At 40.6% G+C, this 14,992-nt stretch overlaps 1 protein-coding gene across 1 annotated transcript; it reads right to left on the bottom strand.

Annotated features, from left to right (window-relative positions):
* Positions 1-2,788: 2,788 nt before the first annotated feature.
* On the bottom strand, positions 2,789-14,497 carry LOC118220449. Its single transcript, XM_035404328.1, has 12 exons — positions 14,438-14,497; positions 11,609-11,911; positions 10,482-10,793; positions 9,943-10,254; positions 9,112-9,432; positions 8,569-8,883; positions 7,742-8,062; positions 7,196-7,513; positions 6,369-6,689; positions 5,826-6,140; positions 3,895-4,031; positions 2,789-3,276 (listed from the first exon to the last, which is right to left on the bottom strand). The coding sequence occupies exons 2-12, from the start codon at positions 11,874-11,876 to the stop codon at positions 3,265-3,267; spliced, it is 2,952 nt and encodes a 983-aa protein (XP_035260219.1). The 5' UTR covers positions 11,877-11,911; positions 14,438-14,497; the 3' UTR covers positions 2,789-3,264.
* Between the last annotated feature and the right edge of the window lie 495 nt (positions 14,498-14,992).

The raw sequence follows: 14,992 nt of genomic DNA, 5'->3' as shown, positions 1-14,992 counted from the left end.
ATGAACACCACTTTACAATGTTGCCATGGCCTAATGCTACTCCGTACTACAGTACCTAGAACATGACTTCATACTCCAAACTGCACACTGCTGACCTGAACACTTCTGCTTTCATCTAGTTCCCCGAACAATAATTCCATCAACTGCCCTGAACACTTAAAAACAGCATCATGCTGCCACCTTGATCACTTCACATCAATTCGTCCCTGAACACTTTTTCCCAATGAAAATCTATTAACTGTTTCCCTGAAGACTCTGCTGCTCGTTGTGATATTGTTCACAGGTGCCTGAGGGGCAGAGCAGAGGGTCGTTGGTGCAATTGGGAGCACCTGTGTTCAGGGCTCCCAGAGAGTTTAAGATGCCTGTCTCCAGTTTGAGGGAGAGCTCTCTCCCTACTGTTTGGTTTGTATTTTGGTGTTGGTTGTGTTTTTGGTTTTACACTACACAACATTGCTTCAGCATACCTTTCATACAGCCACTCACCTACGCTACTGAAAATGCTGACTTTCACACGGCATGTTTGTCTTGTTTTTGGGTATAATTAGGTTAGTTAGAATAAATGTGAACTTGCTTTTTAAATGCGTCAGTGTGCGTCTCCCTTTTTGTCATGGCCCTTGAGCCAGGTCCTGACAACTCCACATCGCCAAGTTGAAAATTAGTCATTATTAATAAAACCTTGCTACCATGTTAGGCCAGAAGTCTGTTTCTCTTTTGAGGAAGTGTGTGAAATGAAATGGCAGTTTGGGGGGCAGTTTCAAAAGCTGCAGGTGTGGAGACAGGGGACAGCACAGAGACTGAAACCGAGACTGAGGAGGAAACTGTTTTCACACATGGCTATTTTGGAACAACTGAAAGAGTAAAATTGTTCAGGGATTTACTCGAAAGTTAAATAAGTGACCTTTTTTACATACAGTGCTCATACCATGTCACTGCTGCTGCAGTATTCAGCATGTACATCTGTGTATGGCCATTCTCAGGCATATGCAAAGGTTAACTTCAATTCATCATTTCAGTAAAACAAATATATGAAATATATTTAATCAATTCACACTGAGGACACCATTTTAAAACACTTCACTGTATTTTGTGATTTTCTGTTATTTGTTCCGTTAACCCAAAAGGGACATACAAAATGTCTCTGATTCTGTATTCTTAACCTCACATTTGATGCAGTAAGATAATATAGCCGTATTAAAAAGGTTCTGGATGAAAATGCTGATGATTTTCCCATTTAGCATGACATAAAAAATTCTAAATGACTTATGTATGTAACCATAATGATACATACATAAGTCAGTTAGAATTTTTTATGTCATGGTAAATAGGAAAATCATTACATTACATTTTTGGTAGATTTTAGTGTTTTACCCTGGATGTAAAAATTATCAATGTACTCTAAATAAAAATCAAAGTAATAGATAAGCTAGCAGAGAATGGCATTTGGGAACCTGTATCAATACAATGATACAACTTTTATAAGAGCCAACAGGATTTAAACTGCCATTAAGGTATATTCCTCTTCAGCTAAATACATTTAAATTATAATAATTAATTTGAATAATATTAAAATTGAATATTATTTACACTGTTTAAAAAGTTAAATTCTTGATGATAAAATGGGAAAACCCATATGGCAGATGGGTGAATTTCAGTAAGCTGTGTCATTATTAATATATAAATTATTAATAAATAAAAAACATGTTTGTATTTTTTATGACTGGACATTTATTTATGTTTTTTTCATTACATTTCATGCATTTTACACAAATGCCACATGTTAGCTGAGAGTGACACACAATATGATGAGAGTGTTCAGGTTTGACTGTGAAGCCTTAGCTCTGCTAAACTCTGATATGCAGCTTTCACTCTGAGTCTGGTTAAATATACAGAGCACACCTCCCTCTGCAGCCCTGTACACTGCACTCAGGGCAGCTCTACACGTCAGAAACAGCATTTCAGACACTGAGAGATTTTTAAGGCCCAACGCTTCTCTTTAATCTTTTAGAGCTTATGAAAATATTCACTAGCTTCTTGAGAAATATGATGTGACATACATGCCATTTGTGTGGCATGTATTTCAAATGGAAAGTCACTGGCTTATTTATTGTAAGAGGTAAAATCTCAAGACCAATAACACTGTAATTATTTATTATGATACGCTACTGCCGTGTGAAATGGAGGATGCGCACACAAGCCAGCACACACTCTCCTCCAAACCGTGCACTCCCATCTGCTGAGCTCTTTCACTCTGTGGCCCCAGAGCGGCTCTCCTCTTTCACTCTGTGGCCCCAGAGTGGCTCTGCTGACCTCTTTCACTCTGTGGCCCCAGAGCGGCTCTCCTCTTTCACTCTGTGGCCCCAGAGCGGCTCTGCTGAGCTCTTTCACTCTGTGGCCCCAGAGCGGCTCTGCTGAGCTCTTTCACTCTGTGGCCCCAGAGCGGCTCTGCTGACCTCTTTCACTCTGTGGCCCCAGAGCGGCTCTGCTGAGCTCTTTCACTCTGTGGCCCCAGAGCAGCTCTGCTGACCATCTTTCACTCTGTGGCCCCAGAGCGGCTCTGCTGAGCTCTTTCACTCTGTGGCCCCAGAGCGGCTCTGCTGAGCTCTTTCACTCTGTGGCCCCAGAGCGGCTCTGCTGACCTCTTTCACTCTGTGGCCCCAGAGCGGCTCTGCTGAGCTCTTTCACTCTGTGGCCCCAGAGCAGCTCTGCTGACCTCTTTCACTCTGTGGCCCCAGAGCGGCTCTGCTGAGCTCTTTCACTCTGTGGCCCCAGAGCAGCTCTCCTCTTTCACTCTGTGGCCCTAGAGCAGCTCAGCTCTCAGTGGGACAGAAGAGTGCACTTCATGTGCAGCTGACACAGGCCGGCTCCAACAGTAGCAGCGCTGGAGTTCCAGTCATGGGTGTAGCGGAGAAATTTGCAGGCGGGATCCACCAGAGCTGTGCTTCTTTTTTGCTTAGTGGGTTGAGTACAGGACTGCCAACTAAAACCTTTCCTCCTAGGACTAAACTGCAGCCAATTATGTACTGCAATGTGGTCTGATGTCCATAGAAAACACTGGTATAAACAAGATTTATACAGACATTTCACTCATTACGTAATGAAAGAAATCTAAACATAGGCACAGTGGAGTAATGGAAAAAACAGAGAGATTCAACTCAAGAAAACATGACACAATCTTCTATACCACACACTCTTGACATGGAACTATCAATACATTCAAAAAATAAGCTTTCACCCCATCTTCCATGTGTTGCACTGTACAGTACATCACTGCTTCATCTGTAAGGAGAGAGGGAGAGAGAGCGAGAAAGAGAGAGAGAGGGAGAGATACACATTTAAAACAGGTTCTTAATCTCTTCTAAAATCTGTTTTCATATCCGCAACAGGGACAAAAATATCACCATTTAGCCACCACAACACAACGCAGTAACGTAAAACATTCTTACAAATAACTGGAATAACTACTATGGTGAAACTATCCCTTCTTTGACTAGAACTATCCATCATATAATATAATATAATATAATATAATATAATATAATATAATATAATATAATATAATATAATATAATATAATATAATATAATATAATATAATTACCCCATTACTCCTAAAATAATAAACTCAAAATAACTGAATTATTTCTTTAAAACAATGGTTATCACATGTTAGAAAAACACAAAATCCTGTATTTATACAGTATATCTCCCATGTATAACAACACAATCTCCCCTATTTAATTAGAATAATCATTTTTATGTACCTAGAGTAACCAACCCAACAAGAGTGGCATGATCATATTTGTCCTCTGGCCCATAATAGATAAAATGGAAGCACTGGAGAGATAGAGAAGGTTGTGCCTTTGCAGGCAAGTGTAAAACAGTACAGCTGCACTACCTTGATCAAACTGAGGAGGGTGCTGTAGATGAGAGTGCATAGGAAGAGGGTGATGAAGGAGGAGGTGGTGGACCACAGACTGCCAAGCTCATCTTCTTCCTCATCTTCCTCATTACAATTCAGAGCTGATACTGTTTCTGGAAAAGACAAAGTGGGGGAGAGAATGTCTGTGTTTGTGTATGTGGAGGAGGGGATAGAGACTGTAACACCACACATTCTGTCCAAACTTTTTTGCAGCCTTCCACATATATCTGCTTTTTACACACTCTAAGCACCCAGGTCCGGTCCCCATAAACATGTTTCATGCTCTATAGCAGGTCTGACCTACTTTGGTCCAGAAATATGTCTGTATGATTTGTCAAATATACTTAACATACATATAAATATACTTATTTTCTTATCAGCCTCATGCACAGTGCACGACTTGAAGTAATAGAAATACCAAAGCTCTCCTGGGCAAGACACACCTTCTGTTCTGACAGAAACCGAGACACTTTACATCAGCCTGACAGAGACAAGAAACATAGAGCAGAATGTGCAAGCGTGCTTAAAATGATGACAAATAAAGTATCTTAAGAGCCCAAACTAGTTCATATTGTTCCCATTATTTGATAATTCTGTACTCTCAACTATTTTAATTGTAATTAGGCATATTGTGTGATATTTGAATGACTTATTGTATCACTTGAAAAGGTCAAATAACTATTATTAAATTTAATTTTCAATCAAAATATTTTGAAATGCTGCCACATGCACTGGTGTGGTTTTGCTGTGCATGTGAAATGAATTTGAAAAATTAAAAATAAACATTGATGGCAGTGTGTCAATTATATTAACTTGAGCTGCTACAATATTTACGCAAATGTTCCCTCTTTTAAATTAAATATAATGAGGTGTGACTTCATTTGTAATGAGTTAGAATATGATTGGAGATTTGTGGCAGAGACATAACTGCATATTTTCCAGAAGATTACCTGCCCTGCATGAGAACCTCCCATTGTCAAGACAAGGGTGAACAAGACCAGTATTACACTGAGATGAGTTTGTGCTGCTTGTCGGTAGTTTAGCTTGATGATGTTCCTTGGGTGAATAGTACAATCTTGTAAAGTTAAACCAAAGACAGGATCCAGTGATAATCTATTTTCTTGTCACATGCAGTCCAGATAGCACCTGTCATAGGCAGGTTCTTATGTAGATATCAGGAGTCCATGGTCCTGATTCTTAAAGGAGGAATGCCCAACAATACTCAAATGCACTAATATTTATTTATATTTTCACACCCTTCCTGCAAGTTGCATTAATATGAGCACACAATGACCAAGACGGTGACTACAAGAACATCTACAGCAGCAAACAACAGGAGCAAACAAATTGCACGACAGCACAGTACAAAAAGTCATACACGTTTTTACATAACAAGAAACAGTGACAGCAAAAAAACAAAATTATTTAAAATATTTGCAAATATCATATTTTGTTACTGTTCTATTTTTGTCAATTACTATCCTGTACTATGTCATGTTTTTAATGTTTTGTGTGGACCTCAGGAAGTGTAATTGCCGCACGTGCAACAGCTAATGGGGATGCAAGCAAAACAAACAAACAAAATGAACAAACAGACAAAGAGAAGCAACCACACATGACAGGAAACATCAGGTAATGGAGGGTGTCAGTTACCCCAGGTGAACAAGAACCACACATATCCACCACCTGGCAATCCTACAGACAATAGTGACCAATCACATCACGGTACAAAATGGTGCTAAACACTGATGTCCCAGCACTTTGTTATACTGTGTATACAGGGCTGTAGCACCACTGTAATTACTGAACATTAGACTGTGTGCATGAGGCCAGTGTGCAGTCGTTGTGGGTTTTATTCACCGAGGACATTCTATGTGTGGAGATTTAGTCGCATTCAATGGAATTACCAGTTGCTCTGGACACAGATTTTGTGAGAGGTGCTGCTCCATTGTCCACAGAAACGTGCTTCACATTGCAGGCGACTTTGGACTGGGACTTCCACTCCGCTGTCGAGACATTGAAAAAACTTGTGACAGAGAAGCCGTCGTTTTTGCTCTCCACAGGCTCACTGGTGATGCCCTCTTCATAGGATCCATCATCCACTCTCCACATGACGAACACATCCCGGGGAGAGAAGCCTGTCACTACACAGACCAGGGAGACAAACTCACTGTCTTCTTCTTCTGAGGTTGTGTATATAACCACCTCGGGCACTTTTGACCCTGTAAAACACAGTTACAAAACCAAGATTAACACTGAACATTCAGAATGGCAACAATCTCATTACATTCTCTGTCTGAGGCATGTTTTATAAGGAACGTATTATACTCTGTATTTAATCCCATATTATTTTAAACAATAACAGTACTGAACAGAGTCATTTGAAAAAAATGAAAGTGACATCATTTCCCACAGGTGTTCCAGATTGTTTTATCTTGTGTGAAACATACCGCTGGTGTTCAGGCTGAAAGATTTTTTGATGGCCGGCTTTTCGCTGTTCTTCTGTTGGACAGAGCACTGAACATTTTGCTCTGTGAACCAGCGTTCCTGTCCCAGAGTCAGAGTGCTGGTCTTCCTGAACACATGTCCATGCTCAGTGATCTGACTCTCGTTGCTTGAGGTGCCTGTTCCACTCGGTGTCCAGGTAACGCTGGCTCCCTCCACTGCTGCCCTCTCTTCCCCATTGATGACGCAGTCCAGCACAGCCTGGTTATCTACAAACAATTCTCTCGCCTTTGGGGGATTCAGGGTCACCTCCAGACAGGGTGGGTCTGTTTAATGGCAGGGAAAGAGAGAGCTGCCGTCAATGTTTGCAAGGCACTCTAATCTTATGGGTAAACAGCAAGCTAAGGCTGGCTCAGTTACTATCCATATCAAACTCTGTGCTCTCAGAATACAGAATCATAAAATCTAGAAAATCACTGCAATATTACAATCTGTGTACTGGATAAGGTATATTCCAAATGCTAAAACTTTCTTGTATGCCTCTAAATTAACAACAGGTAATGGAGGATGTCAGTTACCCCAGGTGAACAAGAACCACACATATCCACCACCTGGCAATCCTACAGACAATACTGACCAATCACATCATGGTACAAGATGGTGCTAAACACTGATGCCCCAACACTTTGTTATGCTGTGTATACAGGGCTGTAGCACCACTGTAATTACTGAACATTAGACAGTGTGCATGAGGCCAGTGTGAAGTCGTTGTGGTTTTTTTTCACCGAGGGCATTCTATGTGTGGATATTTTGTCGCATTCAATGTAATTACCAGTTGCTCTGGACACAGATTTTGTGATAGCGACTGCTCCATTGGCCACAGAAACATGCTTCACATTGCAGGCGACTTTGGACCGGGACTTCCACTTTGCTGTCGGGACTTCTAAAAAACTTGTGACAGAGAAGGTGCCATGTTTGCTCTCCACAGGCTCACTGGTGATGCCCTCTTTATAGGAGGTTTCATTACCCACTGTCCACATGACGAACACATCCCAGGGAGAGAAGCCTGTCACTACACAGACCAAGGAGACAAACTCACTGTCTTCTTCTTCTGAGGTTGTGTATATAACCACCTCGGGAACTTTTGACACTGTAAAACACAGTTACAAAACCAAGATTAACACTGAACGTTCACAATGGAAACAACCTGATTACATTCTCTGTCTGTGGCATGTTTTATAGGGAACGTATTATTCTCTGTATTTAATCCCATATTACTTTAAACAATAAGAGTACTGAACAGTGTCATTTGAAAAAAATGAAAGTGACATCATTTCCCACAGGTGTTCCAGGTTGTTTTATCTTGTGTGAAACATACCGCTGGTGTTCCGGCTGAAAGACTTTTTGATGGCCGGCTTTTCACTGTTCTTCTGTTGGACAGAGCACTGAACATTTTGCTCGGTGAACCAGCGTTCCTGTCCCAGAATCAGAGTGCTGGTCTTCCTGAACACATGTCCATGCTCAGTGATCTGACTCTCGTTGCTTGAGGTGCCTGTTCCACTCGGTGTCCAGGTAACGCTGGCTCCCTCCACTGCTGCCCTCTCTTCCCCAGTGATGACGCAGTCCAGCACAGCCTGGTTATCTACAAACAATTCTCTCGCCTTTGGGGGATTCAGGGTCACCTCCAGACAGGGTGGGTCTGTTTAATGGCAGGGAAAGAGAGAGCTGCCGTCAATGTATGCAAGGCACTCTGATCTTATGGGTAAACAGCAAGCTAAGGCAGGCTCCGTTACTATCCATATCAAACTCTGTGCTCTCAGAATACAGAATCATAAAATCCAGAAAATCACTGCAATATTACAATCTGTGTACTGGATAAGGTATATTCCAAATGCTAAAACTTTCTCGTATGCCTCTAAATTAACATCAGGTAATGGAGGATGTCAGTTACCCCAGGTGAACAAGAACCACACATATCCACCACCTGGCAATCCTACAGACAATAGTGACCAATCACATCGCGGTACAGAATGGTGCTAAACACTGATGTCCCAACACTTTGTTATGCTGTGTAAACAGGGCTGTAGCACCACTGTAATTACTGAACATTAGACTGTGTGCATGAGGCCAGTGTGAAGTCGTTGTGGTTTTTATTCACCGAGGGCATTCTATGTGTGGAGATTTAGTCGCATTCAATGTAATTACCAGCTGCTCTGGACACAGATTTTGTGATAGCGACTGCTCCATTGGCCACAGAAACATGCTTCACATTGCAGGCGACTTTGGACCGGGACTTCCACTTCGCTGTCGGGACTTCTAAAAAACTTGTGACAGAGAAGGTGCCATGGTTGCTCTCCACAGGCTCACTGGTGACGCCCTCTTCATAGGATCCATCATCCACTGTCCACATGACGGACACGTCCCAGGGAGAGAAGCCTGTCACTACACAGACCAGGGAGACAAACTCACTGCCATCCTCTTCTGAGGGTGTGTTTATAACCACCTTGGGAGCTTTTGACCCTGTAAAACACAGTTACAAACCAAGATTAACACTGAACATTCAGAATGGCAACAATCTCATTACATTCTCTGTCTGTAGCATATTTTACAGATAACTTATTATACTCTGTATTTAATCCCATATTACTTTAAACAATAACAGTACTGAACAGTGTCTTTTGAAAAAAAATGAAAGTGACATCATTTCCCACAGGTGTTCCAGACAGTTTTATCTTGTGTGAAACATACCGCTGGTGTTCCGGCTGAAAGACTTTTTGATGGCCGGCTTTTCGCTGTTCTTCTGTTGGACAGAGCACTGAACATTTTGCTCGGTGAACCAGCGTTCCTGTCCCAAAGTCAGAGTGCTGGTCTTCCTGAACACATGTCCGTGCGGAGTGGTCTGACTCTCTTTGATCGAGGTGCCTGTTCCCCTCGGTGTCCAGGTAACGCTGGCTCCCTCCACTGCTGCCCTCTCTTCCCCAGTGATGACGCAGTCCAGCACAGCCTGGTTATCTACAAACAATTCTCTCACCTTTGGGGGATTCAGGGTCACCTCCAGACAGGGTGGGTCTGTTTTATTGGCAGGGAAAGAGAGAGCTGCCGTCAATGTTTGCAAGGCACTCTGATCTTATGGGTAAACAGCAAGCTAAGGCTGGCTCAGTCACTATTCATATCAAACTCTATGCTCTCTGACTACAGAATAATAAAATCTAGAAAATCACTGCAATATTACAATCTGTGTACTGGATAAGGTATATTCCAAATGCTAAAACTTTCTTGTATGCCTCTAAATTAACAACAGGTAATGGAGGATGTCAGTTACCCCAGGTGAACAAGAACCACACATATCCACCACCTGGCAATCCTACAGACAATAGTGACCAATCACATCACGGTACAAGATGGTGCTAAACACTGATGTCCCAGCACTTTGTTATGCTGTGTATACAGGGCTGTAGCACCACTGTAATTACTGAACATTAGACTGTGTGCATGAGGCCAGTGTGCAGTCGTTGTGGTTTTTTTTCACCGAGGACACTGTGCGTGTGGAGATTTAGTAGTCGCATTCAATGGAATTACCAGTTGCTCTGGACACAGATTTTGTGATAGCGACTGCTCCATTGGCCACAGAAACATGCTTCACATTGCAGTCAACTTTGGACCGGGACTTCCACTTCGCTGTCAGGACTTCTAAAAAACTTGTGACAGAGTAGGTGCCAGTTTTGCTCTCCACAGGCTCACTGGTGATGCCCTCTTCATAGGATCCATCCACTGTCCACATGACGAACACGTCCCGGGGAGAGAAGCCTGTCACTACACAGACCAGGGAGACAAACTCACTGTCTTCTTCTTCTGAGGGTGTGTTTATAACCACCTTGGGAACTTTTGATCCTGTAAAACACAGTTACAAACCAAGATTAACACTGAACGTTCACAATGGAAACAACCTGATTACATTCTCTGTCTGTAGCATATTTTATAGGGAACTTATTATACTCTGTATTTAATCCCATATTATATTAAACAATAACAGTACTGAACAGCATCATTTGAAAAAAATTAAAGTGACATCATTTGTCACAGGTGTTCCAGATTGTTTTATCTTGTGTGAAACATACCGCTGTTTTTCCGGCTGAAAGATTTTTTGATGTCCGGCTTTTTGCTGTTCTTCTGTTGGACAGAGCACTCAACATTTTGCTCGGTGAACCAGCGTTCTCGTACCAGAGTCAGAGTGCTGGTCTTCCTGAACAGATGTCCGTGCGGAGTGATCTGACTCTCTTTGCTCTTTCCGCTCGGTGTCCAGGTAACGCTGGCTCCCTCCACTGCTGCCCTCTCTTCCCCAGTGATAACGCAGTCCAGCACAGCCTGGTTATCTACAAACAATTCTCTCATCTTTGGGGGATTCAGGGTCACCTCCAGATAGGACTGGTCTGTTTCATTGGCAGGGAAAGAGAGAGCTGCCGTCAATGTTTGCAGGGCACTCTGATCTTATGGGAAAACAGCAAGCTAAGGCTGGCTCAGTTACTATCCATATCAACTCTATGCTCTCTGACTACAGAATAATAAAATCCAGAAAATCACTGCAATATTAAAATCTGTGTGCTGGATAAGGTATATTCCAAATGCTAAAACGTTCTTGTATGCCTCTAAATTAACCAGGCTTTTTATCGCGTCAACAAAATAATTTTCTATTCAAGTGAATGTGTTCTTTTATCTGGGTATGCAGCATGATTTAAAATTCAATAAACATCTTCTGTCAGAAATTCGCCTTAATTATCATTTAATTAAGCATAGCATACAGTAGGGCAGTGGGCGGCATGGTGGTGCAGTGGGTATCAATGTCGCCTCACAGCACAAAGGTCGTGAGTTCGAATCTCAGCTTGGGGCCTTTCTGTGTGGAGTTTGCATGTTCTCCCCGTGTCTGCGTGGGTTTCCTCCGGGTACTCCGGTTTCCTCCCACAGTCCAAAGACATGCAGGTAGGCTGATTGGAGACCCTAAATTGCCCATAGGTATGAGTGTGTGAGTGAATGGTGTCTGTGCCCTGCGATAGATTGGCGGCCTGTCCAGGATGTATTCCTGCCTCACGCCCAATGCATGCTGGGATAGGCTCCAGCACCCCCCGTGACCCTGCTCAGGATAAGTGGGTATAGATAATTGATAGATGGATGGATACAGTAGGGCAGTAGAAGGACACCTTTCATATTGTGAAATTAGCTCAAAATTAAAACATCGAATACGTCATACCTGGTTTCTGGAAACTCACTTCCATCTTCTCAGACAGTAACAAATGATTCACGGAGCAACTGTAGGACTCCCACTCTGCCGCTTTTACATTGACATGACTGATGCTTGTGTAAAACCCATTGATCTGCACTGGTGGGTACTGAGTGAACTCAGTCACGGCCATTCCGCAGGTGTTCTTCCACTGGAAGGTCACGGAAGCAGCAGGCGAAAAGGCGCGGGCGATGCAGGCCAGGGTCAGGTGATTGGATCCTTCAGACCCCCGTGCCATTAGACCCAAGAGGAAGGTTGGTGCCCTTGGTGTGGCTGAAAAACAAAATATTTTTTAGATTTTTTTATTTGGGGCGGGGGCTTCCCTGGAACCAAACATATAGCCTATGGGATCAACTAAAATCAATCTCGTCTGTTAACAGTTTTAAAATGATGCTGTGTGTATCCTAACCTAGCCTACTATTGGTCTTATTGTGACAGAAGTCATTAGCAGCGTCGCAGTTTACATAAATAATTCAACGTATAACCTAATGTTTGTCCACTGTTGAGCGTTGTATTTACTTTAATAGGCCAATATTTTTGGAGTGCATTTGCTTTGCTTGCTTTGTAACTTGTTAAAATAAGTTCTCTGCAAGAACAAAAACTAAATGAAGTGTTTCTTTATTTGTTTTTTATTTAAATTTTATTTTTAAAGCCACGTTGCGTGTCGCGTTGAGTTCATTTTAAACTATTTCGCTAATCAGCTTTATCTAATGATACCTTTTCGGCGTTGATTTCAGTTAAGAACAGCTGTGCGACACCAAACAAAATGATAAAAAACGAAATGAAGTGAAAATGAAATGAAACCTTATTATCCAGAAACTATAATTTTAACGAGTATGATGCAGTTTTAAAAATTGTTCAAGGGGACATATTAACAAGGAGATTATTGTACAAAAGTAGCATAAAATAATTCGTTAATAGGCCCATTAGCCTACAGTCAATGCCTACTTTAAGAAGTATGTTCTGGGCAACATTTCGCGCAAACTTTCCTAGTAGCGGTATGTTGGCCAAAACAATTACATAGTAAAATTGTAATGGTAAAATGTTAGATTGAAGAGCTATAAATTGAATTATCAATGTTAAAAAAAGGCGTATTTAATTAAGCCAGTTAAAGGCTCCGGCTTGCATGAACTTTTAAAATGCACTTTCCCATAATATGCTACAAGGCGCATTAGTTGTCCCATTTTTTCATTTCAACTTTATTTAAGACTCGTCTTACCAGTTTCTATGGACACATTTCCATAGCAGGTAAAATAGACATTTCTTGACGCCTTCTTAGATAATGAAAATAAGACCCTTCAGCCTGAAATGATGACGATGGACATGATCGTGTCGTATTTCAACTTTTTTTTAATCTACTGCGCGGTGTTAAAAAATTGCATCCACTATAGTTTACCATTGTCTTGTAGCCAAAGTGTTGATTTCCACGCAGTTCGGGAACGTAACCGTAAACAACAACTGCAACGTATCGTTGTATCAAATATAGTAGGCAAAGTAATCGAAAGCATGAATTAATGACCTAAGAAGGCAACGATTTGTCTTCATAAAAAAATGCCTAATGGCAGTTTCATATAGTGAAAAGTGAAAATGTAGTGAAAATGTTCTGGTTTAGAATCGGTTATAAAAAAATATATTTTAAAGAGTTGTTTTGTGTTCCATATCCATCAGAACTAGCTACTTCAGTTCGAATGCCCAGTAGGCGAAATCCGTTCTGTTGCGGTCTGTCTGGCGCAGCGAACCTGGTTTAGAAACCGGAATGCTGCTGTAAGTTGGACATTTCGTATACGGTGATGTTTTGTCCAATGGTTTCTCTGTGTTCTTGAAATGGTTTCTTAAATAAGAACAGCTAATGTTATTAGGGCGTTCATTAATAATTCAAAGCTATGACTAGTTACATACATACATACATACATATGTACAACTCGAAATCATGCCGCACAAAATTCAGCTGCATTTTATAGGAACTAGATGCTGTGTCCTTTTTGCAACTTTTTATACATTAAACCCAGCTCTGTTTTTTTGGTGTCCGTAGTCTGTTTTCGAATAAAGAAAACCTATAGTATATTTGTAAAACAAATATATTTTTTAAACCCGAAAACCTGCAGACCTGATCGTCCCAGTCGTTAGTAACGCGAAGGTGTATATGCATCTCTGGGCTCTACAATATTTCTCCTCATATTTACACTTACACATTTATACATTTACATTCAAATGAAACAAACCTTTTGCAAAGAAAATTATTGTTGTATGTCAATTCTCCTTTCCATGGAATGTACTGACTAAAGGAAATATACTGGCATATATTATATTATTCTTCGCTGCTGTCCTAATATGCCTTTCCACAAAAATGACTCAAAATGCATTGTATTATATTTGAAATGTATGCTTCATAAATAACTTTCTGAACGGTATAAGGCACCAAATAAATTTATCAGAAATGCTAATGCACTTTTATTTTTAATGCTGTCCTTTTTCTGAAGTCAGAAAACAGATGGGATGAAATCATATTTGTTTAGTTAACTTAAAAATGAAACCCACTATAGTAAAACAAACACATTTAAACTACCAACACCTCAGGAATATTTCCCTAAATACACACAAATAAATTATTGCATCAGAACTTTCTTTTGGAACTCAGGAGGAACAGAGAGCCATGGTCTTGTAATTCTCACATATAAACACAATCTAAAATCAAAGTCTAAGAGGTTCAGTAGCCCTACCATGGCTGAAGGTTTTAGTTCTAAATTTAAAAAGAAAGAAATACGGAAAATTCAGTATAGAGTATTAAAAAGGACTTACCAACGGTGACTTGGGTGCCTTTACCCCAGTAGTCAAAGTAGTTGTAGTAGTACGACCCAAAGTAATACACAGTGATCTACACCACAACAAAAACCTCCTGCCCTTTCACAGAGCACCTCTTCTGGATTTATCTGCAGTGTCAGATGATTACCAGCATAAATTATAATAATTCATATTTACTTCGAAAACAGAATATCATTTGCAGTCATAGTATATTTTGAAACAACAAAGTTTAGACTTTACTAAACTATTTTACAGATATTTTTACAGGGAAATGGTTGGTTTAAATATTTCACAGATACTACAGATTCAAAAAAACATTGTGTAAATTATAGTAGTTGTATCTAATGAATACTTAATCAATGCCTTATATGCCTATATTTAAAAATATAGTTTTAAAATGTTAATTAAATATGAATTTACCCAAACATGCATTGAAAAATTATGATTAATCAGCATTGTTGTGGGTTCACATAATTACTCCAAAATGAATCTAACTAATTTAGTAAAGGGCGTTGTGCATTTATATTGAATCATTTTAATTATTGCTATTCA

The sequence above is a fragment of the Anguilla anguilla genome, chromosome 2 (assembly GCF_013347855.1).
Source record: "Anguilla anguilla isolate fAngAng1 chromosome 2, fAngAng1.pri, whole genome shotgun sequence".
Taxonomy (NCBI): domain Eukaryota; kingdom Metazoa; phylum Chordata; class Actinopteri; order Anguilliformes; family Anguillidae; genus Anguilla; species Anguilla anguilla.
The sequence above is the reverse complement of the archived record's forward strand: the minus strand, read 5'-3'. Positions and strand labels throughout refer to the sequence as shown.